This window comes from Acipenser ruthenus, chromosome 8 (genome assembly GCF_902713425.1).
Source record: "Acipenser ruthenus chromosome 8, fAciRut3.2 maternal haplotype, whole genome shotgun sequence".
Taxonomy (NCBI): Eukaryota; Metazoa; Chordata; class Actinopteri; order Acipenseriformes; family Acipenseridae; genus Acipenser; species Acipenser ruthenus.
This window is the reverse complement of record NC_081196.1, coordinates 28,480,889-28,508,581: the sequence shown is the minus strand read 5'-3', so window position 1 is coordinate 28,508,581 and position 27,693 is coordinate 28,480,889. Positions and strand designations below refer to the sequence as shown.

At 44.3% G+C, this 27,693-nt stretch overlaps 1 protein-coding gene across 1 annotated transcript; it reads left to right on the top strand.

Moving 5' to 3' along the window:
• The first annotated feature begins 2,653 nt into the window (after positions 1 to 2,653).
• LOC131737879 (circumsporozoite protein-like) lies at positions 2,654 to 7,130 on the top strand. Its single transcript, XM_059029655.1, has 2 exons — positions 2,654 to 2,805; positions 6,491 to 7,130. The coding sequence occupies exons 1-2, from the start codon at positions 2,654 to 2,656 to the stop codon at positions 7,128 to 7,130; spliced, it is 792 nt and encodes a 263-aa protein (XP_058885638.1).
• Positions 7,131 to 27,693: the final 20,563 nt, after the last annotated feature.

Here is a 27,693-nt window from a genome sequence, read left to right as displayed (position 1 = left end):
GAGTAAAACAAAACTGAAGAGAACACTAGAAGAACAGCTTGGCAATGAACAGCAAAAAACATTAGCCTGGACTTTGAAACTATGCATATTTGCCAGCCTGGTGATCTGGTGACACAAAAGTGTCCTCCAGATGCCAAATCATCTACCTTCATCTCCAGAATATAAATCAGTTTGGTATTCCCATGAACCTATTGGTATTAATTACCTTGGAAACTTGATGTCTCGATTTCAGAACAAGCTGGACTTTCAGAACGGTACACAAATCACTCAATCTGCAACACTGCTGTCCAGGTTTACAGTCCGGGGAAATTATGATGGTTACCAGTCATCGTGTGAAAACAGCGTCCGAATTGAGAGAATTCAGATCTCTGAAGTCCCAAAGCAATCAATACAAAAATTAAAATTGGAATTTCTGCCTATCACATGACACTGGCAATATTACTAACTTGTAAATAGACATGTAATACTATTTAAATGGAACATGGAGATGAGCTGAATTAGATAAGCTACTGTCATCACATTCTAATCTTCCTACTTACCCAAATAATGCCTCTTTTCCACTGTACAACCGAGCCGCGCCACAGCTGTACCGAGCCCTCGCGGTGCGGTTAAAGAGAGCCTGGGTTGTTTTTCCACTGCAGAGCTGAGCCGTGCTACTGACATCACATGCAATGAAAGACAGTTATTGTTATTTATTGTTTTTAATTAACTCAATTTGCCAAAAGATGCACAAACAAATAGTGTGAAAAAATTAATAGACCAACGGTACAGCTGAATCTTGTATTACTATATTTTGTAAATATATTTAGGAATGGCTTTACTAGTTCAATTAGTTCTGTTGAAGTGGAAAACTATCCCTGTTAAGGATAGCTGTTGTTTTTTCTAGTTGTTTTTTGTTTGGGTGCTCAAAAAAAAACGAGAGCCGTAGTTGTATACACGGTAGAGCTGTACAGTACTTTGTTTGACTATATTTTTGTAAATAAGCTTAGAATTGTTTTATTTTTGCATTTGTTTCTTTATATAAATATAATAAAGGTTAAGAATGAGTAATTTGGTAGAATGTTGTGTTTGTGAGGGTGTGAGTTAAGTGTACTGTACCTGTGGTTTATGCCCATTTGCTTCATCGTCAGAAATTCGGGCATAAACTTTCTCATTTCTGACGCACGACTCTAGATCTTCCTGAACACTTCTATCTGCCCACAGAGAAACTAGAGCCTGCACTTCCTCAAGTGTCCCAAGGCTGTACTTTTCACTCATCACACTCGCTGCCTGCGATGTTTGTTGTGTTTTTATTCTGAAGTATACTGACTGATGCAATGTAATGACGAAAATCCTGAACCCCGTCCCTGCCTCAGCTTGGCTCGGAGTCAGATTCAGATGTCTTGTGAGGCTGGAGTTTCACGGTTTGGTTCTCACTCAGCTCGACAAATAGCCAGTGGAGAACCACCCGTACCCGTACCAAGCCCTCACGAGTCAGATGTGACAGTGGAGAAGGGGAATAAGTCTCTACCAGCTTTGCACATCTGGACACTGCAATTTTTGCCCATTCTTCTTTGCAAAATTGCTCAAGCTCTGTCAAGTTGGATGGGGACCTTTGGTGAACAGCAATTTTCAACTCTTTCCACATATACTCAATTGGATTGAGGTCCGGGCTTTGACCTTTTTGCTTTTAAGCCACTCCAGTGTGGCTTTGGCTGTATGTTTGGGGTCATTGTCCTGCTGGAAGATATGCCTCCTTTCTTTCACAGCCTGCCTCGCTTGCGTTGTCGCGTGTGAGCGACTGCCTGTGCAGTATTTGATTAAGTGTGTGTGTGTTGTCTTTTCAGCCTACACTCTCAGGGAGAACACCGTTCCTCCAGCGGGACTCGGCTTTGCTATATCCCCACTGTTGAGTGACTCCACTGGCTGCCATTCGCACTTCTTGGGCGAAATAAAAATATATATATATATTTGTGTGTATTGTTTTTGTGTGTTGACCCTGTCGCACAACCCCGCTTTTCCTGTGTTGTGCGGTGAATTATCGGCGCGTCTAACAGTGCCGCCTTATCTGCATCGGGGACCCTCGTCTGTGACAGCCATAGCTGTCTGCAAGCCACCACTATGCTTGCCAGGCTCCGGCCCAGGGCTTGCCTTTGAAGGCCGGAGATCTGGAGCAGCGTGTTTGAAAAGAGGCATAACTCGGAAGTCACCGGCTCGGGGAGCGGGGCTTCCCGTAGTATGCCATCGAAATAGGCGGTCAGGATACTCGCTGTATTCGCCAGGTGAGTCACCTGTGCTTCCGTTGCGTAAGCCCGCTTCAAGTGCGTCTCTGTGACCATGAATTGCGGGTTCGGGCATGCAGGGTCCTTAGGTAAGCCCCCCACCAAGGCTGCAATGGTGGAATCCACTGTGGAAAAACCCACCAAGCCCAGCTTCTCCGCAAGCGGGGCCGCTTGCTTCAGCACAATAGAAAGGGCTGAGGGCGGGGAGCCGCATCCTGCGTCCGGAACACGGACCGGCGTGGCTCAGCCTCTGTTGTCCAAGGGACCTGCAAAAAGGTTGCCGACAGCAGAGAGTGCACTGCCTCAGCAGAGAGTGCACTGCATCACTGCATCACTTCTACACCTGCACACTGCAAACCACTTTGCCACACGTGGTGTCAGAAAACGAGACTATGGACGTCACTAAACTAACCACGCTGTTGAAAGCTCTGGATCAGAGACGGGAGGTGGCGGAGAATGAAAGAGATGATAGATACACAGTGCTGATCGAGAGGGACTCTAAAGCGAAGGCGCAGAAGATGACGGTGGAGGATGATCCGGAAGGGTATTTGGTTGCCTTCGAGCGGTTGGCTACCATTGCGTTGTGGCCTGAGCTACTGAGCTAGTCAGCTGGGCCCCTGTTTAATCGGGGAGGCTCAAGCCACTTATCAGGCCATCCTCCAGCGCCTGACTATCACAGGGGAAACACATTGGGTGCATTTCCGGGAGTACTGGAGGCCATGGGAGGCCCGCCCCAGGTGTTCACCCAACGATTGTGCAACCACATGGTTCACTGGCTCAGCCCCGCCCAGAAAACAGGGGTGCAAATGGGCGAGTCCATAGTGGAGCAGTTTTGCCATGTGGACCCTGTGCCAGCTCCTACAAGGCCAGCCCCGCTTTGCCTGGATCTCCTTAGTCAGGCGAAAGGCATTCTCTACAATCCGGAACCAGGCAGGTTCCAATTATGGGTCTGGCCCCTGAACAGGACCGCTGGTCAGCCCTAGGGCTATCTGATCTGGTCGTGGGCACGTTGCAGAATGCAAGAGCAGGCTCCACTAGGTTGTTATATGCCTATAAGTGGAGAAGCAGTTTCTGCAAGAACTGGTGGATGCCGATAGGTCACCTTCTACTTTGAAGTCAGTCATTTTTGTGTGCCATGCCCCAGTTGATTATGTATCTCTGGGTGCGCATTTCTTGGCGATCCGTTTTCTCAAGGTTGCTCGGTGATTACGCCCTCCACCGAGGGCCTTGATATTGTGCTGGAGGCTCTCACGAAGACACCATTTGAACCCATACACTCCATAGAGTTGAAGTATCTGTCTATGAAGACAGCTTTCCTCTTGGCTATCACCTCCGCAAAGCGGGTCAGTGAGCTACAGTCGGTGCACAGCTCCTGTATGCATATTTGGGATGATGGGAACATCATATTTGGGATGAGTGTCACTACAAGCCTGACTTCTATTATATGGAAACTATAATAAGATCCAAAATGGAAAATTACCTATATGGTAACAGTACCCTGGGAGACAGTCAGCATGGTTTTAGGAAAGGGAGATCGTGTCTAACTAACCTGCTTGATTTTTTGAGGATGCAACATTGACAATGGATAATTGCAAAGCATATGACATGGTTTGTTTAGATTTCCAGAAAGCTTTTGACAAAGTCCCGCATAAAAGATTAATTCTCAAACTGAACGCAGTAGGGATTCAAGGAAATGCATGCACATGGATTAACATGTAGAAAACAGAAAGTACTGATTAGAGGAGAAACCTCAAAATGGAATGAGGTAACCAGTGGTGTACCACAGAGATCAGTATTAGGTCCTCTGCTATTCCGAATCTACATTAATGATTTAGAGTCTGGTATAGTAAGCAAACTTGTTAAATTTGCAGACAACACAAAAATAGGAGAAGTGGCAAACACTGTTGCAAAGGTCATTCAAAATGATCTAGACAGCATTCAGAACTGGGCAGACACATGGCAAATTACATTTCATAGAGAAAAGTGTAAGGTAGTGCACGCAGGCAATAAAAATGTGCATTATAAATATCATATGGGAGATACTGAAATTGAAGAAGGAATCTTTGAAAACGACCTAGGAGTTTATGTTGACTCAGAAATATCTTCATCTAGACAATGTGGGGAAGCTATAAAAAAGGCCAACAAGATGCTCGGATATATTGTGAAAAGTGTTGAATTTAAAGAAAGAGTAGCAAAGAAGAGCAAACAGAATTATCCCGGGTTTAAAAGGCTTGTTGTATGCAGACTGGCTAAAAGAACTGAATCTATTCAGTCTTGAACAAAGAAGACTGCACAGTGATCTGATTCCAGCATTCAAAATTCTAAAAGGTATTGAACACATGAGAAAAGCTGTCTAAAATAATAGCCAAAGGCAGCATGCTTCCCATCCCCTTTTGCCTGTTTTAGCCAATCACCGGAAGTGTGCCATCCCACATTGATGACCTCAGATGCTAACACTGATGAGAGTGAAAGGAAAGAGTTGCGGGTTGTAATGAAGGACGTAGTACTAGTGAATACAAATACAGTAGTGTCACAGGATAGCTTAGTGGGTGACGTCAGACCCGGAAGAGACAGACACAGACAGCACTGGGGTATGAATGCACTGGTGCCCAGATTTAATAATAAATAAAAAGTTTAAACAAAACAGAACACTTACTCAAAATAAATGGCACAATGGCCAAAACAGACAAACAAAACAGAGCCCCACTCCTGCTGGTTGATCAGCGATCCAACGTAATCTATGGCAGATTCCCTTAAATGTTAAATGTTCCTGGCAGCTATTTAAGATGAAGGTTAGTCTTAACAGGGGTATCAGTAGTAACACAAATATTTACTTTCGTTACCTATCGAGAAGCTAAATCTGATGCTAGCATTAAACGCAGAATGATAATTGCTTTATGAAACCCACGTCAATTTGTATAAATCACATACAAACAAATACTATAGTGTTCATTAACTCAAAGCATGAATTGAAAGCAATAATACTTTTCTTACATTCCACTTAAAACAAAACATTTATTTTACTTTAGAGTCTGCTTATTCTCAAGTTCATAAGAGGATTAAAACACTATTAAATACTTAACGGATGTGCGCTGCCTCCTCCAGCTGATTCATGTCTTCAACAATACAGGCGCTCGAAGGCTCTCCTGCTGGCAAGGACAGGTCCAGGTTCCAGGGTCTGCCTTCCTCGTGCTTCCTCTCCACTTCAGGGTACGAAAAAAATGTCTTTGCAAAGAACAAGAGTCATTAACTATTTAGGTATTCCACTGAAACAGCAATTCCTCCACCAATATTTGCACTCTTCATCTGGTTATGTCTGGGATATTCCACCGCAAAACTCTGGCACTACTAGCTCAATAAATTGAATATATTTCAATTTATGTCAACTTCAAATGTTCATCCAACTCTTTGTCCAGTGATCAATCGTGGCTAAGTTAGAGATTTGATTACAAGTACTTTTAGGATTTTAGACATCTTAAGCAGCGGATTCCCACACCAAGGCAAACACTAGAATAGTTACCACGTATTAGAGTGTCTGAAAAAGGTATCTCTTTTTCAGTTGGTCGCCGGCTGGATCTTCAGCTTGTCACAGTTCACAGACTTGGATTTCATGTTGGGAGCCCTGTTTGAGTGTCGCGCGCATATTTTTGTAATGTTCTCTGTACCCCTGTGATTGGATAGTTTGGTTATTTTGGACGGTGCCTGAATCCACGTGGAGTGTTTCTCATTGGTGGTTCTCCTTCTGATGCAATCCCTTGTTCTCCATTGGTCCGCTATTTCGCCCCCTGTCGGCTGGATGAGATGGACTGTTTTCTGTCCTATATGTCAAAGTACCCAAAACTGCCTGGCTTGCGGTGCCAAAAGAATCGTTCAGTGATCGTGAAGATAAGCCATTTGTTCAGCAGTTAGTTTATGACTCTTTATAAAAGCATTATTTGTCAGTGGGGGAATTTGTGACCATAAACCAAGAAGACACAGAGAATGGTTTAAGATTCCCCTCTGTATATTTCAATTATTTTTCACACACAGAATGATATTATGACCCATTCTGACGCTACAGTACTATCTGTTATGGAGCCTCGTCCAGCAGGCCAGGAGTTGGACCCTCAAACCAAGCTTGGTTTGAGGCAACTGTTCATTTCTGTAAGTTGCATAATCATCAATAAAAAATAACTACTCACATTCTATTGTTGTGGGGGTTTGTCCTGATCTTCTGAATGACTTTGAAGTGAAAAGAAATGCACCGCCGGAGCACCCCGTGCTTCTGGCAGCATTACCACCGCCGGAGTGCCCCGTGCTGCTGGCAGCATCACCACCGCCGGAACGCCCCGTGCTCCTGGCAGCATCGCCACCGCCGGAGCGCCCCGTGCTCCTGGCAGCATCACCACCGCCGGAGTGCCCCGTGCTGCTGGCAGCATCACCACCGCTGGAGCGCCCCGTGCTCCTGGCAGCATCGCCACCGCCGGAGCGCCCCGTGCTCCTGGCAGCATCGCCACCGCCGGAGCGCCCCGTGCTGCTGGCAGCATCACCACCGCCGGAGCGCCCCGTGCTGCTGGCAGCATCACCACCGCCGGAGCGCCCCGTGCTCCTGGCAGCATCGCCACCGCCGGAGCGCCCCGTGCTCCTGGCAGCATCGCCACCGCCGGAGTGCCCCGTGCTCCTGGCAGCATCACCACCGCCGGAGCGCCCCGTGCTGCTGGCAGCATCACCACCGCCGGAGCGCCCCGTGCTGCTGGCAGCATCGCCACCGCCGGAGCGCCCTGTGCTCCTGGCAGCATTGCCACCGCCGGAGTGCCCCGTGCTGCTGGCAGCATCACCACCGCCGGAGCGCCTCGTGCTGCTGGCAGCCGTGACGCTATCCTGCCATAATACATTTTTTGAAATTATTAAAACTGTTTCTATGAGCTCTATATGGTATGAGAAGTTGCCATGCAAAAACAATACCTTATAATGCATAGCATAGATATTAGTGATTGCTAATGTATAAGTTAATTAAGAGGATATAGTTGGTACTTTAGGAGACTAAATACACCAAAAACTAGAGATTGTCCTGCCTTCAGCTAAAAAAATCTAAATAGCAATACTGTAGAACTAAAAGAGCATGCATAGCTCAAAAGCCATCCATTGGACAGCTCTGCACTAGATAATCCTGGACTAATCGCAAAATCACCTGCAGCTGCTTCCAATCTGACCATATTATACCACGTGGCCATAAAGTCCTTTGGCCACTTTGCAGTGTCATAGCTGTGAAATGGTACAGCACTTGCATAAATTGGGGAATATGATTATCAGCACATGGGAGAAAAGATTAGCCTATAAAAAATAAATAAATACCCCAGCAGGGGTGTAATTGTAGCCCTAATTTGCATAATGAATCAAATAAAAGGAATTCACCTGAATGCTAGTTATAAGAACCGTCGTTATGAGTCCATAAGAGAAGGCAATGTTATTGAAACTTCTCTATCAAAATAGGAACAATGCAGAAAAAGCCTTGTCCTGCTCCTGTACACAGAAAAGTCGAGGTTCATGCAGTGCACACACCATCCAAAATCTCTAGTGGCCACCTTGGTCACCTGACCTCAACCCAGGAGATTACTGTCTCATATTGTCTCCCATGTGCTGTTAATCAGCTTCCCCAATTTTCACCTTCATACGCTGTACTGTTTTGCAGCTATGACACTGCAAAGTGACCAAAGGACTGTATGGCTACCTTGTAGATTCCTAAATACTAATAACCTTCCTGATTTTACTTAAAGTGTCATGTTTTTAAAAAAAGAAGTATCTTTGAACTGTCGTAATACAATGGCAAGGACCATCCCATCGTTCATTTCAATAGGCAATGTACGATATCTCACAACCACACACACCCTGTGCTATGTACGATATCTCACAACTACACACACCCTGTGCTATGTACGATATCTCACAACCTCACACACCCTGTGCTATGTACGATATCTCACAACCACACACACCCTGTGCTATGTACGATATCTCACAACCACACACACCCTGTGCTATGTACAATATCTCACAACCACACACACCCTGTGCTATGTACGATATCTCACAACCACACACACCCTGTGCTATGTACGATATCTCACAACCACACACACCCTGTGCTATGTACGATATCTCACAACCTCACACACCCTGTGCTATGTACGATATCTCACAACCACACACACCCTGTGCTATATACGATATCTACCTAAAAATGTATTTTGAGTAATTTCTTGCAAGTATTACAACATTTGTTTTATTAAATTCCTTTCAGAAAAAAAATGTTCTGTGCTGTTGGAGGGTTGTACTACAACCAGCAGAGATGTGACCATTTGAACATTCTTCATGGGTACAGAGCAGTGGCGTGCTGTGACAAAATGGACTGGGGTAGCAGAGTCGTCGCAACACCCCCCCCCCCACCCCACCCCCCCCTCCTTTTTTTAAGTGGCAGCTACCTGTAAGCCACAGATACCTTTCATAATTTGAATTTGGAAAGTGCTGAGTATATCCTTTCCCTTCCTGCGTCAGCTCAGGGATCTGTGGTGTATATCTCCCTTTTTTAACAATCTCCAATTTTTCAGAGAAAGTTCTCCTTGAAAAAGGATTCGTAACCAAATCGCCTGTGATGTCTCTGTTTTCTCACATTTTTTTATTTTACTGTAAAATAAAATTCGAAATAATTTGATGTTGTAAAGGTATTTGTATTTATCAATGTATATTTATAAGCTATATCGTGCGAAATCCAGCTATCCTCCTAACTGCTGTGTTAACCAAGGAATATTCATGTTTCGGGGTTGCTCACTAATGATTGGTCAGCTGTCAGAGCTTTGACTTTCCCATTGGTTGCTAAAGCAAGGCCTTCAAGTGAGGCAGAGAATACCCTGGAAGATTAATGGCCCGCCTCTGCTCACTCCTGATTGGTCGCCTGTGTTTTTTAGCGTCTGGTCGTTGTTTTAGACTTATGCGGGGGAAATGCAGATCTCTTATTGGCTGATCACATCCCCTTCAGGAAACCCCTAGACTCTTTTAAAAAAAAAAAAAAAAACCTCTAGTAAACCCTGTAAGTCATCTTGGATAAAGGCGTCAGACAAATGAATAAATAATTAGAGTAGTATGTTTCATAGTATAAGCAAGCACACTGTACGCAAGTGAGTGAGGCAACGTAATGTCATTTGACTGGCGGTTTACTTGGCACTGTCTGGTCAGCAGAGAATACCTTGAAGGTCCTGACGGCATGCCACTGGTACAGAGCAGCAAAAGAACTAATGTACTGCTTTTTCATACAAAAAAATGATTGTGCATCTTTCTCAACTTGCAAAGTTATTGGAAGACTTGTTTTGCATTTTCATTTCCTTCTGTTTTCTGCTTAAATATCATTACAGGAAGCATATCAGATAATCAGAGAGATGCTGCAAGAGGATTTATCTTAGATTGTACATCAAGTTATTTCTCTTGCATGACTTTAAATGGCTATGGAAAATTTAAAAAGGCATTTTTATATTGATTCATTTATATTATTAAAGAGTAACCAAAAAATATATACTTTGGTGGTTCCCTATAAACATGTAGATGCTATTTATACAGTGGTTTTAGTATAGATATTAATTTAATACACTTTAAAAGCATGAGAGTTAGCACCTACAATTCCATGCCAAAATGCCCCTTGCAAGTGAAATGTTACATTCTTTTCAGGCCCCCTTACCACATGTGATGCTTGCACTCAAATGTGAAAGTATAGCGCATTTAATCAAAAGGCACTTGTGAATGGATTCCAGTCCTCCCAATCACATATTAGGACTTCAGTACATATGTAGCTTGTCTAATAAATGACTGATAGTTTATCATAGGCTCCTAGGGGGTATATTCTTACTTTTTACTCAATTTTATCATTCACCACTTTATCAATCTGCTTTGCCTTTGTATTTCAACTTATATTTATATTTTCATTCAAAACTACAAACACTCAATAGTACTACATTTAGAAAACTTTTAAGTAACTTCATACATTCAATGACAAACGTTTAATCTGGAAATGTTTTTCATTCTTTCTTTTAGTATCTCTTTTAGTAATGTTGTATTGTTTTGATAAGTCGCACAAAATGCCATTTTCTTTTTTAGTTCCTGGACATTATTAGCAGAGATGTAATCAACAAGAAAGTTACCAAGCTAACAAGTGTATCAGTAACATACAGGCCCTGCCATGGCTGTAAATTCAAAATTAGAGCTATTAGCACAATGAAAAAGTTGATGACCTTGCTATATCAACAGTGTGCACAGAACAGTAAAGAATTTGAATTAGCAATAGAATGTTTGATGATGTTTAGATAAGTGTAGTCAACAATTGTATGCCGTGTCAGATAACGGTCTGAGTTCACCCTGAATCAGGCCAAGCATTTATTTAATTCCATTACCCCTAACATTGAGGTAAAGTTTCTGAGAAAAAAAATTGTACAATAATAACTTCTCAGCAACTGTCATTTGTTGTGGACCTCTTCCAGTACAACATCTGTTTAATGAAGCATGACTACATTTTGGTTTGGAACATATGGTATGTGCTTAACTGGAGTAAAAGATGTTGGACTTCTACAGTTCCAAACAGGATGTAACCACAGCATGCATGATTCGTCAAGTATGGAATGAACGTCCTCTTACGTTTGAGATTATACATCTTGTGTAAGGAGTGTGTGTGGGAATGTAAGGTTGGCAAGGATGGAGTTAATTCTGTCCCTGCCAATAATCACAGGTGTGGCCATTCTCCAATTAGGTAATTGAGTGCTAATTGGAGAGTGGTCACATGTATAAAAGGTGCAGAACCCTGTTGTGTGGGAGAGGGAGTTAGGTGAGTGTAACTGTGTTTTGTTTGTAATGGTAGTGAAGGAGAATGTGAGCAGCAGCGCTTCACTGCAGCTTCTGTCGCTGAGTATCTAATTAAGAACATAAGAACATAAGAACGTTTACAAACGAGAGGAGGCCATTCAGCCAGTCTTGCTCGTTTGGTTGTTAGTAGCTTATTGATCCCAGAATCTCATCAAGCAGCTTCTTGAAGGATCCCAGGGTGTCAGCTTCAACAACATAACTGGGGATTTGGTTCCAGACCCTCACAATTCTCTGTGTAAAAAAGTGCCTCCTATTTTCTGTTCTGAATGCCCCTTTATCTAATCTCCATTTGTGACCCCTGGTCCTTGTTTCTTTTTTCAGGTCCTAAAAGTCCCCTGGGTCGACATTGTCAATACCGTTTAGAATTTTGAATGCTTGAATCAGATCACAGCATAGTCTTCTTTGTTCAAGACTGAACAGATTCAATTCTTTTAGCCTGTCTGCATATGACGTGCCTTTTAAACCTGGGATAATTCTGGTTGCTCTTCTTTGCACTCTTTCTAGAGCAGCAATATCCTTTTTGTAACAAGGTGACCAGAACTCAACACAATATTCTAGATGAGTTCTTACTAATACATTGTAAAGTTTTAACATTACTTCCCTTGATTTAAATTCAACACTTTTCACAATATAGCCGAGCATCTTGTTAGCCTTTTTTATAGCTTCCCCACATTGTCTAGATGAAGACATTTCTGAGTCAACATAAACTCCTAGGTCTTTTTCATAGATCCCTTCTTCAATTTCAGTATCTCCCATATGATATTTATAATGCACATTTTTATTGCCTGCGTACAATACCTTACACTTTTCTCTATTAAATGTCATTTGCCATGTGTCTGCCCAGTTCTGAATGCTGTCTAGATCATTTTGAATGACCTTTGCTGCTTGCAGCGGTGTTTGCCACTCCTCCTATTTTTGTGTTGTCAGCAAATTTAACAAGTTTGCTTAGTATACCAGAATCTAAATCATTAATGTAGATTAGGAATAGCAGAGGACCTAATACTGATCCCTGTGGTACACCACTGGTTACCTCGCTCCATTTTGAGGTTTCTCCTCTGATCAGAACTTTCTGTTTTCTACATGTTAACCACTCCCTAATCCATGTGCATGCATTTCCTTGAATCCCTACTGTGTTCAGTTTGAGAATTAATCTTTTATGCGGAACTTTGTCAAAAGCTTTCTGGAAATCTACCTAAACCATGTCGTATGCTTTGCAGTTATCCATTGTCGATGTTGCATCCTCAAAAAAATCAAGCAAGGTTGTTAGACATGATCTCCCTTTCCTAAAACCATGCTGTCTGTCTCCCAGGATACTGTTATCATATAGGTAATTTTCCATTTTGGATCTTATTATAGTTTGCAAAAGTTTACATATAATAGAAGTCAGGCTTATTCGTCTGTAGTTACCTGGTTCGGTTTTGTCTCCCTTTTTGTGGATCGGTATTATGTTTGCAATTTTCCAGTCTGTCTGCACAACCCCTGTGTCAAGAGACTGTTGCATGATCTTTGTTAGCGGTTTGTAAATTACTTCTTTCTATTGGGAGGATCTCATTCGGCCCAGGGGATTTGTTTGTTTTAAGAGCTCCTAGTCCCTTTAACACTTCTGCCTCTGTTATGCTAAAGTTATTTAAAACTGGCTAGGAACAGATCGCCATGTGGGTCATGTTGTCTGTATCCTCCTTTGTAAAAACCTGTGAAAAGTAATCATTTAATATATTTGCTATTTTTTTTTTCTTCGTCTATGATTTTGCCATTTGTATCTCTTAGACATTTAACCTCCTCTTTGAATGTTCTCTTGCTGTTACTGTGTACTTTGTTTTTGGTCCCTTTTAAACGCTCTGTAAAGTGCCTTTTTTCGCTGAATATTTTTTTAATTGATCTATTAAACCATTTGGGCCATTTTGTTTTAGATTTAGATTTGTCTAAATCTAAAACATTCCTGCAGGTAACAGCTTGGGCTGTGACGCTACCCGGTCATATCTAATATATAACATTAAGAAAATGTATATCTCTTGGTATTAATCAGCCTACTACTTCAAACGAAGTTTTAGAGGCTGAACCACAATTATTAGAGCTACCGGAAGTGGTATGTTGTGGAGTTTCTCCAGCTGGGACCAGGGTGCCTACCAGCAATAGTTAACATAGTCCCAAAATACAAAACAAAACATACAGAATAAAAGGCGATTGTGTGCTCTGATCCCCATAGAAAAGAAAGTCTGCAATTCTGGAATGCCATCCTGCACACTGAACTACAGTATACTTTGGTGAGACTAAATTGCTGTTCATTCTATACATACCTACCTACCAACTTGGTCCTCTGGTGTAAAGGGTCATCAGCCTCTCAACTGATCCTGGCTTGAGAACAATCAATTATTCAGTCTAGTCTGACTACACCCCATGTCTGTTTTCCTTAAAAATTTTAAAAACCTTCTCCCTGTCAAATCATCCCCTTATTTAGTTCCTGCCACAATGATATTATCTGTCTACTCTGCATTTTGCATTATCCATACTACACTATTTAGAACTTTTATATGTTATTGGCAGATGTTGACACATTTGTGAAAAATTTATTAGCAAGAGTTGAAACTACATGATATCCCAGATTTGCCATTGACTTAGCGATGTAGAGTGGTGTGGCAATGTGCCCCGCCCCTATGTGCATTTGTGTGTTATATGTTGCATGTAGTGTGTAAATGTTGGTGTATTGTAGTTGGTACACAGGATATAATGTGTGTAATGAGCACGAGTGTTTAAAATGTATAATTGTATTTAGGCACGGGGATTGCATTGTGGGAAGATTGCTTGCCTCTCCCACTTCCACCACCAGAGGAGCTGCAGCTGAGTTTGGCAATGCCCAAGGATGCCTGCCTCGCACCGCCCAAGGATGCCTGCCTCGCGCCGCCCAAGGATGCCTGCCTCGCACTGCCCAAGGATGCCTGCCTCGCTTCACCCAAGGATGCCAGCCTCGCTTCGCCCAAGGATGCCAGCCTCACTTCGCCCAAGGATGCCAGCCTCGCTTCGCCCAAGGATGCCTGCCTTGCTTCGCCGAAGGATATCTGCCTTGCATCACCTGGGGCTGCCTGGTGCTCCGCATCGCCTGGGGCTGCCTGGTGCTCCGCATCGCCTGGTGCTGCCTGGTGCTGCCTGTTGCCCCGCATTGCCTAGGGCTGCCTGTTACTCCGCATCGCAGCAGGAAGTACTGTGGCCGGAACCCACCAAGGGGAGCTGCCGGCCACGAAGAAGGGGGAGGAGTTCCGGAGACCACCAACCCCAGCAGCAGTTTAGCTGCTGGAGATCGTGGGGGAGGTCAGGAGACCTGCTCCCACTGCAGCACTTTCGCTGCTGGAAGTACTGTGTCTGGAGCCCCACAAAAGGGAGCTGCCGGCTTTGACAAAGAAAGGGGAGGTCAGGGGACCACCTACCCCTGTAGCTTTTCCGCTGCCAGGACTGCCCCCGCTGAAGGATCAGCCTGGGAGCTGTCAGTAGTATGCTGACAGCATTGCCAGTAGCAGCCTGGCTACTGGCAACATTGCCGCCCATGAACCCCTTAAAGTCCCTGTTCTTGGCCCGGGACTTTGTGCTGGACTTTTGGGCTTTTAAGGGGGGAGGTGGCCGTTGAGGCCGTGTGTGCTGCGCACAAGGGGGGTTATATGTGGCAATGTGCCCCACCCCTGTGTGCGTTTGTGTGTTATATGTTGTATGTTGCGTGTGTTAATGTTGGTGTATTGTAGTTGGTACACGGGATATAAACGGGTCTGTGTTTCACGTGTGATTTAAAATGTATAGTTGTATTTAGGCACGGGATTGCACATCACTTCATGTGCATTTAAAGTATTTAATATGTGAGCACGGGGTTGCACATAATTAGTTCACATGCTGGGATTCAAGTGAATAATTAATTAGTAATTGAATCCCGGCATTACAGTATATATAGGTGCACGTTTTACTCACTCAGGGTTGTGTGTTCGGTGAGTGGAGAACGGGTGTGTATAGGAGGTAAAATAAACTAAAATAATAAGTGTTTAAACTCACCGTGTTTGTTTGTCTGTCCGTCCACTGTTTGTTTAGTGTTAATCCGTTTTGTCTGTCTGTTTTATTTGGCCTCAAGTGCCGTGTCCTGTTTTCTATTTAAACCTTTTATTTTGCAATAAACTACTGAGCGCAGCCATTGTGTCTCAGTTTCACTCCCCACTACTATCTGTCTGTGTACACCTTTCTGGTCTGACGTCATCACTGCAGCTAGCCTGTCACAAGTGGTCACTGAGGATCTCCAGGAACTGGGATGGGTGAGGGGGAGGGAGTAGCTGGGGGGGAGGGTGCAACGGTTTTCAGGAATACATGAAAATATGATTTTGAGAATGCACTTTTAGACACAGAGTATAACTGCAACTAAACATTGCGCCGGCTTCCCTGTAAGACTCCACCACTTGACGGATTTTTTAAGTTTTTAAAAATCCACATAACCCTGGTCTTCTTTTACCATGACAAGTGTGTCAGACCGATGGGTGTCACTGTATGATAATACTATTATTATTATTATTTATTTCTTAGCAGATGCCCTTACCCAGGGCGGCTTACAGTCGTAAACAAAAAATAGATTTCAAGAATCACAGTACAAGTATTAATACAATTAAGAGCAAGATAAAATACAATTACTTCTGTTCTAGTAAGTGTCAGTGATAGTTATAGATGCATCAGGATATAATTAAATACAAAATACTACAGATTAAATAACACTTGTGACAGATTACAGTACTCTAAAGTACAGGATTAAATGCAGTAAAATAGGGAGCAGATAAGAGCAAGTAAAGCGCATTAAGGAAGAGTGTCCAGAGGGAAAAGAGGAGTTCTACAGGTGCTGTCTGAAGAGATGAGTCTTAAGGAGGCGCTGGAAGATGGTCAGGGACTGGGCAGTCCTGACATCTGTAGGAAGGTCATTCCACCACTGCGGGGCGAGAGTGGAGAAGGAGCGGGCTCTGGAGGCAGGGGAGCGTAGAGGAGGTACAGCCAGTCTTCTAGTGCAGGAGGAGCGGAGAGGTCGAGTGGGGGTGTAGGGAGAGATGAGGGTCTGGAGGTAGCTGGGTGCAGTTTGGTCAAGGCATCTATAGGCGAGTACAAGAGACTTGAACTGGATGCGAGCGGTGATCGGGAGCCAGTGGAGTGAGCGGAGCAGTGGAGTTGCGTGGGAGAAGCGAGGCAGAGAGAACACTAGGCAAGCAGCAGAGTTCTGGATGAGCTGGATCGGACGGGTGGCAGACGCAGGGAGGCCAGCCGGAGGGAGTTGCAGTAGTCTAGGTGGGAGAGTACCAGGGCCTGGACAAGGAGCTGGGTGGCGTAGTTGGTGAGGAAGGGTCGGATTCTTCGTATCTTGCTCAGGAAGAATCAGCAAGTGCGTGCCAGAGTGGAGATGTGCTGGGAATACAAGAGGCAGTGGTCCAGGGTGACTCTGAGGTTCTTAGCTGAGGAGGAGGCAGAGAGTGTGGTAGATTCCAGAGGAATGGAGATAGAGATATCAGAGGAGGGGAAGAAAAGGAGGTCAGATTTAGAGAGGTTGAGTTTGAGGTGATGCGAGTGCATCCAGGAGGAGATAGCAGACAGACAGGTAGAGATAGGGGAGGGGATGGTGGAGTCAGAGGGGGGAAGGAGAGGAAAATCTGAGCATCATCTGATGACTGACCCTTGTGGGACTCCTGTTGAGAGAGGGCGAGGTGTGGAGGTTTCTCCACACCAGGTTACCTGGTAAGTGCGGTTGGAGAGGTAGGAAGAGAACCAGGCCAGAGCAGTGCCAGAGATTCCCAGGTCTGTGAGAGAGGATAGTTCAATAGAGTGATCGACAGTGTCAAAGGCTGCAGAGAGGTCGAGGAGAATTAGGACAGAGGAGAGAGAGGAAGCTCGGGCAAGGTTAGTGAGTTAGTGACAGACAGGAGGGCGGTTTCAGTGGAGTGAGCAGAGTGGAAGCCAGATTGGAGAGGGTCGAGCAGAGAGTGGTTGGACAGGAAAGCAGAGAGCTGGCGGTGTACTGCCCGCGCGAGGATTTTGGAGAGGAAGAGTAGGAGGGAGACAGGACGGTAACTCTGGAGGGAGGTGGGGTCGAGGGTAGGTTTTTTGAGGAGGGGAGTGATAGAGGCTTGTTTGAAGGCAGAGGGAAAGAGACCAGAAAGGAGAGAGGTGTTGAGAAGGGAAGAGTTGAAGGGAAGTAGAGCAGAAGCAGCAGCTTGAAAGAGGTGAGTGGGGAGGGGGTCCAGGGCACACGTGGTGGGTTTGTGGCCCTGGAGCAGGGAGGAGAGGTCAGAGTCTGAGAAGGGAGAGAAGGTGGAGAAGGAGGGTGAGTTAGTAAGGGATGCAGTGGATGTAGGGGTTGGAGCGGGAGGGGGTGGGGGAGGGGAGAGGTGTTAAAGAGTTTGCGGATATCTGAGATTTTAGAAGAAAAGAAGGAGGCAAAGTCATCAGAGGAGATAGAGGAGGAAGCAGGAGGGGGGAGGGTTTAGGAGGGAGGAGAAGGAAGAGAATAGTTTACGTGGGTTTAGTGGAGGCTTGGATTATAGATTGGAAACAAGAACATTTAGCAGAGGAGAGAGTAGAGGAGAAGGAGGAGAGGAGGGAGTTGTAGAGGTCTAGGGCAGCAGGGAGTTTGGTTCTCTTCCATTTCTTTTCAGCAGATCGCAGTGTGGTTCTTGCTGAGTGGAGCACAGAGGAGAGCCAGGCTTGGGTAGGGGAGGGGCGAGCAGGTCGGGAGGTGAGGTGACAGAGGGAGTCAAGGGAGGAGGTGAGGGAGGAGAAGAGGGTGGAGGTAGCAGAGTCTACAGAGTGTTGGGAGAAGGAGTCGATAGGAGGGAGGTGAGAGAGAGCGGTGGAGGCAAGGACAGAGGGGGTGAGAGAGCAGAGGTTACGGCAAGAGGTGACAGTGGGGGTAGGAGGAGCAGGGAGAGATGGGAGAGACAGAGAAAAAGAGATGAAATAGTGATCAGAGCGGTCCAGGGGGTGACAGAGAGGGTGGAGGGGAGGGAGGAGGGAGGGAGGAGAGTAGATAGTCGAGTTCATTGAGAAAGTGAGCGAGAGGTCCAGGGGGATGGTACAGTACAATTAGCAGGAGTTGACAGGGAGAGGTTAGTTGGACAGCATGAAATTCAAAGGTGTTAACAGAGAGTGAGGAGAGGTCGGAGGGGACAGAAAAGAGTAAGGAGGGAGAGAGAAGACCAGTCCCACCTCCCCGTCCAGTGAGATGTGGAGTATGGGACATGATGTAGAGAGAGGACAGTGCGGCAGGAGTTACAGTGTTATCAGGGGACAGCCAAGTTTCAGCGAGGAAATCGAGAGAGAGGTGGGATGCAAAGGCAGAGATGAAATCAGCTTTGTTAGCAGAAGAGTGACAGTTCCAGAGTGCACCAGAGAGAGTGCGAGTGGGGAGAGGGTGAGGGGGGGGAGAGGCAGAGGGATGAGGTTAGAGGGGTTGGAGGAGCAGCAGCGGAGAGAGGGCAGAGGACGAGAGTGAGAGCATAGAATATCAGGGATGTGAGAGTCAGCCATAGCAGGACAGGCGAGACAAATAGGCACAGTGGGAGCAGGAGCAGTGGGGAGAGGGTACAGACCTGACTAGTAGATGGCGTCTTCCAGAGCGCTGTTTGGATCTTTTCCAACAGCCTCTCGGCACAGGCCTCCCCTCGCTGGACTCCCACAGCTAGACTCCCGGCTCTTTTTGTTGTGAGGCTCTTCGGTTGGCTGGCTGTTCGTGCTGGCACACAAATAGGCTAACTGACTAATATAGCAACTAGGTGGATAAAAACTGTGTGTAAACCAATCAAATTGCAAATCAACCTCTATTCAATTTAAACCTGGTACTCTGTTCGTACCTTGGATATAAGAACCGTACTATGAATTAAACGTGCCTTGTATATCTGGCAAGATCCAGTGATTTATTGAGCCACAGTGGAACTGGCATACCTACTCAGATCAGATCATGCTTTATTCATGCATTTCCAAAATCTAGAAAAACATAGTACGATGGTGACAGCACAATGCTAGAAAAGGAACATTAAATTCAGGGCCTGAAAAAAAGTCATGAAGTCCTTGAAAGAAAAACGCCAGTAAGCTGAAACTAGACCAGGGTTGCAAGTAGAGTAGGAGGAAGTGTTTTTTAATATTTTTTTCAGTGAAACATTATATTGAACTTGGCTTTGACATGGTTGTGGTTGAGAGACAGAGACAGACAGAGACTAGACAGAGACAGACAGGCAGGTAGGCAGGTAGGCAGACAGACAGACAGGCAAGCAGGCAGGCATGCAGCAGACAGACGAGTGTCTTGCAGAACGGGACAGAGAAGCACAGAGCTGGAGAGATGCATAGAAAGAGAGAGCTGAGCACGGACTTAGCTTAAGGCAGATTCAGCATTTAGAGGGGAAAGAGGTGAGCTTATCTCCCCCTCACAGAAGTGCTCCATCTATTTTTACTGGTTTCATTTTCATCATGCTTATACATTTCAACTCTCTAATGGTTGCTTAGCAGAGTTCTGTTCTGTTTTTCATCAGATGCCTAATTTATTCTTGCAGCCCTGCCCTTCAATATTATTGAACTGAGCTTGGACATATTATTAGGACATGGAGAAGGGACTGTGATTGTGGACTTTTTATTGGTTTTCTGTGTTCCTTGTATGCATTGCCAAGGTGTTGCTTACCCAATATTAAGAACCGTTCAGTTTTGTTGTAGTTGACAGCTACCCGGTGACAATTGGTTTTAAAACCAATGTTTAATAATGAAACATATGTGAAATGATATTGAAATTAAATAAAGACTGAGATTTAAACATGGGATACAATTCCATCTTTATGAAAACCATGTAATCTGAGTTATATGAATCCCATGGGAATATAAGGATTTCTAAAATATTCCGGAATTTCAGAATATTTCTTATATAAAAAAAAAAAACCCTAACGTGTGTTAAAGGGGTATTTGATTTTTTTAATAGTATTTTTCTCTAAGCTGTAAGTGAAGAAAATGTATTGATGCTTCACATTTGCATCTCTGCATTCTGTTCAAAAGGTTGCATAAAGAAGTGAACTTTGAATGTATGTCAGTGAGACAGAAAGACAATGATTCTTGGTGGTAAATCTTCCTCTCGACCTGTGAGGGCGCTAAGTAACGGGAACAGAGTACTCTGGACTACTTGGCCTGACACTTCGTTCCCAGGGTTAAAAGGAAGTCGGTCATGTAGAAAAGAGACGGAGCTTCGGTACACTAACTCATTGACCCGGAGGGGAAATGATGTGGCAGCTGCAGATCATAAAAAAAACCTGCAATCATTTACCAAGGGGTCATGAGTGACGGTATAAATAGGGGTCGAAGCAATGTTATCTGTTCCTTTTGGTTTTGGTTTATTAAAAGTGACCTGGAAGGACCTGTGTTTTGTGTATCTGTATCTTGAGTGTTTCTTTGTTCTGTCTATTTGTTGTTTGCTATCACTAGACAGCTAACACATTCCGGAGCTGTAGCCAGAGGCCAGCACAAACACGGAACAGCACTGCACTTGTATCACTAATAATTGTATTTGCACCACTAGCAATAATTCACGCACTAACGGACTTGTCTGTGTTTTGTATGGGTGTATAATAAAAACAGGACTATTATTTTGGGACAAACCCGGGGATTACAAATTAAGTAATACACGCTGCTGTATTACTTAACATCATTTATTGTTTACTGTCTGTTTTGCTGTCAAGCACTGGACACAAAAATATCATTAAACAAACTTTGCACCTGGATTATAATTGTGTCTGTTCATTGATCACCTGCACCTGCACACTGTTAACCACTTTGCCACACGTGGTGTCAAAACACGGGATTATGGATCACGCATCACTTTCAGCGTTGCTGGAGGTGCTGGACAGCAGACAGGAGGCTGCGAAGAGATGGAGAGAGGAGCGGTACACGACGTTGGTTGAGAAGGTCGGTCTGGCGATCCAGAGCACAGTACCAATGGCACCCGTGATGATGGTCCCAAAGGCACTGAAAATGACGGCAGAGGATGACCCCAAGGCTTGCCTGGTCGCTTTCGAACAGCTGTCTACCATGCAGCCGTCATACCGGAAGTAGTGTTATATTTTCTTTTTATGTAGTATTAGAAACAATGATTTCGGTTTTATACTATTGTGTGTACATGTACCCATTTACACCTCTACACGGGTATATGTACATACCCTTTTCTTTTGAAATGTATATTTTATCATATTTTTTCACTGTTTGTAGTCGTGCTGTATATGCGCTCATTTTAAAAATAAAGCCTTTATGTTTAATTTTCAATTTAAATACAGTCCGATGCAAATGTTAGATATGATGTTCATGAATAAAACTTTTCAGTTGTATCCAATAGTATATCTTTAATTTTCATAATGTATGGTTCACAGTGACCCTTCACAGGGCTCCGGCCTCCTTCCAACGCCTTATGGATAGAATATTAAAAACCCATATGGAGTACGCGTCTGCATAAATAGACAACATTGTAGTCTTCTCAGAAACATGGGAAGATCACTTACCCAAAGTGGAGGCCGTCTTAAAAAGTCTTTTTCTGCAAACCCAGAAAAAATGTTTTATAGAACTCAAAGAAACTAAGTACTTAGGGTACACGGTAGGGGGCAGAATCATTAGGCCACAGATAACCACAATAGATGCCATTAAGAACTGGCCCACTCCACAAACAAAAAAACAAGTTAGAGCCTTTTTGGGTCTGGCTAGGTACTATAGGTGGTTTGTACCCAAGTTTTCAACCATCGCAGCACCTCTCACAGACCTAAAAAAAAAATTGGCTCCAAATAAAGTGGACAGCAGAGACAGAACAGGCTTTTCGACAAATCTTATGTAGCGAGCCAGTGTTAATAGTACCAGATTTCAAAACCAAATTTGTGGTACAGACAGGTGAATCTGAGACAGGCCTAGGAGCGGTACTGTCTCAGATAAAAAACAGTGTTGATCACCCAGTAATGTACCTGAGCCGAAAGCTTTTGCCCAGGGAAACCTGCTATGCGGTGGTGGAAAAAGAGTGTCTGGCTGTTAAATGGGCCATAGAGGCATTAAAATACTGATGCGCGCACCCGTCTAATCCTCGTCGTGTTGGAGGCATAAACCAGACAGGACTGTGTTTAAAAATAAACCGGATCGAAATAAGAGTCAGGTTATGTAACGTGTCAGTTACAAGTCTTGCAAGGAGAATACGTGGCTGTAATCCTTAATGTGTGTGTAGAGTAGGGAGTTATTGTTAAGATGGGACTTTATAAGAAACTCCATTATAACACACAGAGAGAAAATCTTGTTGAAATCCTTTCTTTATTGTTTGGAAACACATTGCTTATGAACTGTGAGCTAACAACCAGGAACAGTGCCACCTGCTGGTCCTGTTGGTGAATACAATAGGAATCAATTATAAACGTTATAAATGGGGGAGGGGGTGGGGGCGCCGCAGGATACATAACAACATACATCTAAAATACAAAATAAAATAACTCCCTCACTATAATGCACATACAGTGAAGCAAAAATGTAACTCAACTGAATTAACCATGCATAAAGCACCATGTAATCAACGCGATATTTTTACAAAAAAAAAAAAAAAAGGTAACATTCCTGCTCGTGAATCATTTTAATTAGGAGTTTTTAAACTATAAGTAGCCTGGTTAAACGGCGGTCGGGAGTTCAGTTTGAAGCGACAGCCAAGCAAACCAAGTGCGAGAAGGAGAGCGGGTCGGGAGAGGGGAAGAGGGAATAGGCTCGCCCCAGCTTCGGCTGCAGGAGCGGGGCTGAAGTGAAGCTGAAGCATCTCATCTCCCGGAGAAAGCTGCAGCTCCTCTCGCAGCAAAAAAGTAAATACATTAGGAAAGGTAACCATGTAATAGGCCTAATATTTATTTAGTTATAAAACGAATGCTGAATAAGATGTCTGTGTTATAAAGTGCCAGCGCAGCTTTTCTTCAGTTCAGATACTGTATCAAAAGGGCGAGACAGAAACGGAAGTTAGACTGTGAAGTTGTTTACAGTTTGAACAACACCGGTACTGTATTTACTGTAGAAATATTGCATGAATCACTAGTATAGGGAATTGGGGGACATGCTGTAGGAGTGTTAAATCCGAGGCACGTTATATCCGAGAGCCTTATAGCGAGGGAGCACTGATAGCAGAATGTGTGTCATTTGATTGGTTTCCTGTAAGGCAATCTGCTCTTGTGTCAGGTGTTTGTTTTTGTTTTATTTGATCCACCACCATTTTTTGATCGTCAACTGCAGATCTCAGCAGGAGCCTCTTCATATCGATGTTTGTTTCATGTGAATGGACAATACGCAGGAAACTTGGTAGGGAAAGCCCAAAAAACGGCCTCAGTAGTTTACCATGAAAGTCTCAATTTCTTGTGCGATTACAGCAAATGCTTGTGAAATTTTCCTTTCCTAAAGCCACTATAAAAGTCATATGGGAATACATAAGTTACCATGGTCCACAGATGGCAGCAGGGAAGTACATTTTTTGTTTGCAGTATTTCCCTTATCAGACTGATGTTGCAGATAACCCCATTTTTTTCTCTGTCTTCCCTAGAACTTTGCATAATTCTAATCTTGCATGGATCTAAATGTGTTTGTAAAGCATTCTGTTTAAAACTGGGAAGGATATTTATATCATCAACAGAAAAAAACTTGGACTCCTATATCAATATTTCATCAGAAGCTAGGAAATACATTAAAACGTGGTTTGCACTAATACAGCATTGGAATGGCCTGTCTATGTTATGATGATTTCATTTCAGTACAACATGACCTGGCTTTATTTATGGATGCTTCATTTAAGGAATTCAGGGTTTTTTTAAATAGTCAATGGTTTTCTAGTGCATGGCCATTAGAAATCGAAAACCGATCACCACATTTTAAATCTACAGCTCTTCTTGAAATGTATCCAATAGTCGCGTCAGCACACCTATGCGGTCATCTTTAGTCAAATAAATCAATACTGTTGTAACGATGCTGCAAACTGAAAGATAAATTTGGGGTGCCAGGAAGAGAAATACCCTTACCAATAAGAACAATTAAAATAGCAGAGAAGAAACAAATAAGAATATATAAAAGAGTGAAATAAGCACCATTACCAGACTACAGATACCAGTGACACAGGGGCCACCTGACCTGTACCCTGAAGCAGAGTTACTATCAAATAGAAAAAAAGAATAGAAAGCAATTAATTACATTAACTATTTTACAGACTTTTGTAGTAACAAACAGAAGAAATACAGAGAACACCAATAAATGTTAGCTTGCGAGGTTCAGGGGGCGTGGAGCTGGGGGGCCTCTAATCTTCTAATCTTTCAATTTTCTAATCTCCCGTTAATTAGTATCTATTTACTATTTAAGACCTGATCACCTGCACCTTTTCTGTCTAGTGTTTCGTTTTGTAGCAAACGCTCAGACGCCGTTGTTTCGTGCTTCACCGCTAATATCTAAACTTCGTTGTCTCGCTCACTGCAGGCCATTTCTCTGCATATCGCTGCCAAGATATTATCAATTATTTTTCCTACCTGCTCAGGTGATCTTTCTTTTTCATTCAGCTTCTCTTTTCGGCTTCAAGAGCTCCAACGTTACTCTTTCCTGTTCCATCTAGTCTCCACCTCGGCATCATAGCTGTCCAAAGCGCAACTTCATTACTCAACTTGTCTGCAACTTTATCAGAAAGTCTGGTCCTCTGTTAAACTTTCAAGCTTCTTCGACAAGAGATCGACATTCCCGTTGTCTGCGATTGCCTTACTTTAGCTCTATTTAATTCTACCACAAAGTTTTGTCTGCGGAATCTTTCTTTACTCCTCGCCCGCAATCAGACGCCCCTCCCCCGCTCTCCCGCTCCCACGCTCCCACAGAGCCAGCACGATTACCGTTCCATCAGAAGATCCTGCCCTGGACCTCCATCAGCTACGTTCAACCTTTTAAAGTCGTATTCAGCCCATTCTAAATTCCATTTTTAACCAGTGGCGGCTCGTGACTTGACTGGTCACAACATCCTCCAACGACACTATTGTACTGTAACTTTTCCACCGGTGCCTCACAGACCATGGTTACCACGGCAACGCCGTCATTGAGTGACTGCGGGGAGTGGTAAGTTGTCATGGTGACCAGGCAGCTTCATCAGGCTCTGCGTGCTCTGCGCCTCAGCACTGTAATCTTCCGGCTTCCTGTTGCTGCGCTTTCACAACTGGCGGAGACGAATTCAACGCGCGAACCATGACATCTAAATACTGCGTTAACTTATTTATATTCATGACTAACTGTCCTAAAACATTTGTAGAATATTTATTATTCAAATCTAAAGGAATAAGCAAATGTTGTTCTACATAGACAAGGATTTTAATCGTAATAACTTCATAGATTCTACCCTGCTTCACTTTAGTCAATGGCTTAATTCCAATCATAACCTCTGGATGGCAGTATAATACCTCAAGTTCTCTCTCTATATATTAAACCAGTTTGGTATCGCTGCAAAGCTCGGACACTACAGCTTTTCTATCTATTCCCGCAGTTCTCACTCTGATGGATTCTCGGGAGTTCCCCTCCTGCCTCATCCTTTGTCTATCTATATCAACTGACATTCTTCAATTCTTCAGTTCCGCAGCAGACCACCACGCTCTACCAATGGCAGTCCACCATTCACAATAACAGATCACTGCTTCAGCAGATCTCTCTCTCTCTCTCTCTCTCTCTCTCTCTCTCTCTACAGCAGACCACCGCTCATTATTGACAGCACTTCTTTGTTTACTTACTCAGATCTCTGCACCGTTCAGCAGATCCCATCCTCTACCGTTAATTGCTCCTCACTGCAGCAGATCTCTGCTCCCTCTTCAGATCTACTCACTATTATAGCATTCAAGCTCTGCCCTCCATTCCAGAAAATGGTGCACAAAGCGTGCTGAGCTTCCCCAGCAGTCGATTTACACACGTTCGTTCAGTTCCAGCTGCTACCTCAACTGTCAGTTCCAGCTCCCCTTCTGCCTCCACTTTTAGTATCCAAGTTCCGTCGACTGGTCCCGTCTGCTCCATTCCCCCTCCCACCCCCCCCCCCAGACTCCCCAGCTTCACCAGCTGCTATTTGACTGAATTATACTCTCAGTACCTCCTTCAATCTGCTCAGCATTTCGTATCTGCAGCCATCTCCCTCCTTCGAAAGCATCATATTGTACAGCTTGGTCAGTGTTTTAAACGTTCTGTGCCAGAATCGGGTTCATTCTATTCCTTCAATCAAACCAGATCATGGCTTTTATCGTCCACGCTATGGATTTTCTCTCTTCCAACCATTCTCTCCATACCAGTAGTTCGTCTGACTCTTCGCGGAATCTTCAAAAATTTCCCCCCCCTGATGCACCTTCCCGCCTGCCCATATCAACAGACATTCTCCATTCACTCATCTCTACTCTTCGGAAAGTTTGCTTGTCCCCTTACGAAGATCTCCTTATGGAGACCATCTGTCTAACAGCTGATTCTTAAGAGCCTTCCTTTCTGCCTCACCTACCCCCTGTCCGCATCAATGAACATTCTCAGTTTGCTCATTCTACTCTTCGGAAACGCCACTTCTCCCCATACAAGGATCTACCTATAGAGATCATCTGCATCTGTGCCCTCTTCGGTCTCCCTAGGAGCTCAGAATCCACAGTTCTAATTTACTCCATCATTCAGTTGTGTACCTCCAGACGGATCCATTTCAGCGCGGTCAGTTAATTCAGCTGTCAAGCAGATTCCCCTATCTGCCCCTTATTCGTCAAGGTATCTCATCTGCTTCTCGGCCTTCTTCGGTTTCCTCAGAACTCGCAGTTTCTTCTGCTTCTAATTTACTTCACCATTCGGTCGTACCTCCAAGAGGGATCAATTTCAACGTGCTTAGTTCCTTAAGCTGTCAAGTAGAGTCCACTATCTGCCCCTTTCAACATCAAGGTATCTCCCCAGCAAGAACCCCCCCCCCCCAGGACCCTCAGTTCAAGGATTCCCCTCGCTCCTATCATCACTCATCGCTGGTCTCAACCCACCTTTCCACCCTCCAGAGCAAGCCTCCCTCCTCTACTCTACCCCCCTCATTGATTTCTCTCACTCCTAGGATCACTCGTCACTGGATTCCAACCTACCTCGCCTCCAGAGTGGGCCTCCCCCCCCCCCCCCCCCAATCATTCTGTAGGCACAGCCCCCTCTGCTGCGAGGGCCAACATCAATCACAGCCAGATAATGAAGTAGGGAGATGGCCCTCTTCTACAGTGGACTGGTTCTCAGCCCCCCTCTCCACCCTCCTTTCTAGAGCAGGCCTCCCTCCTCAGCTGTATTCTTTCGTATAGGTGCAGCCACCTCCACTGCAAGAGCCAGCATCAACCACAGTCTGATCAAGACCATGGGCCGCTGGTCCTCTTCCGAAGTAGATTATTACGTTCATTCATCTCCCTCCGATATAGTTGCAGCCCATTTTAAAATCGCTAGCATGCCCGGAGTGGGGGCTACCTGTTCGCCGGGGCCACCAGAGGTTTTCCCCTAATCCGCCTCAAGGGGTTTTTTCCTC

Bases quoted from the DNA above. Each gene is read 5' to 3' on its own strand.
- LOC131737879 (XM_059029655.1), top strand. From the start codon at position 2,654: ATGGACGTCACTAAACTAACCACGCTGTTGAAAGCTCTGGATCAGAGA. The intron at 2,806-6,490 runs GTATTTGGTTGC...ATGACTTTGAAG, and splicing joins GTGGAGGATGATCCGGAAGG to TGAAAAGAAATGCACCGCCG.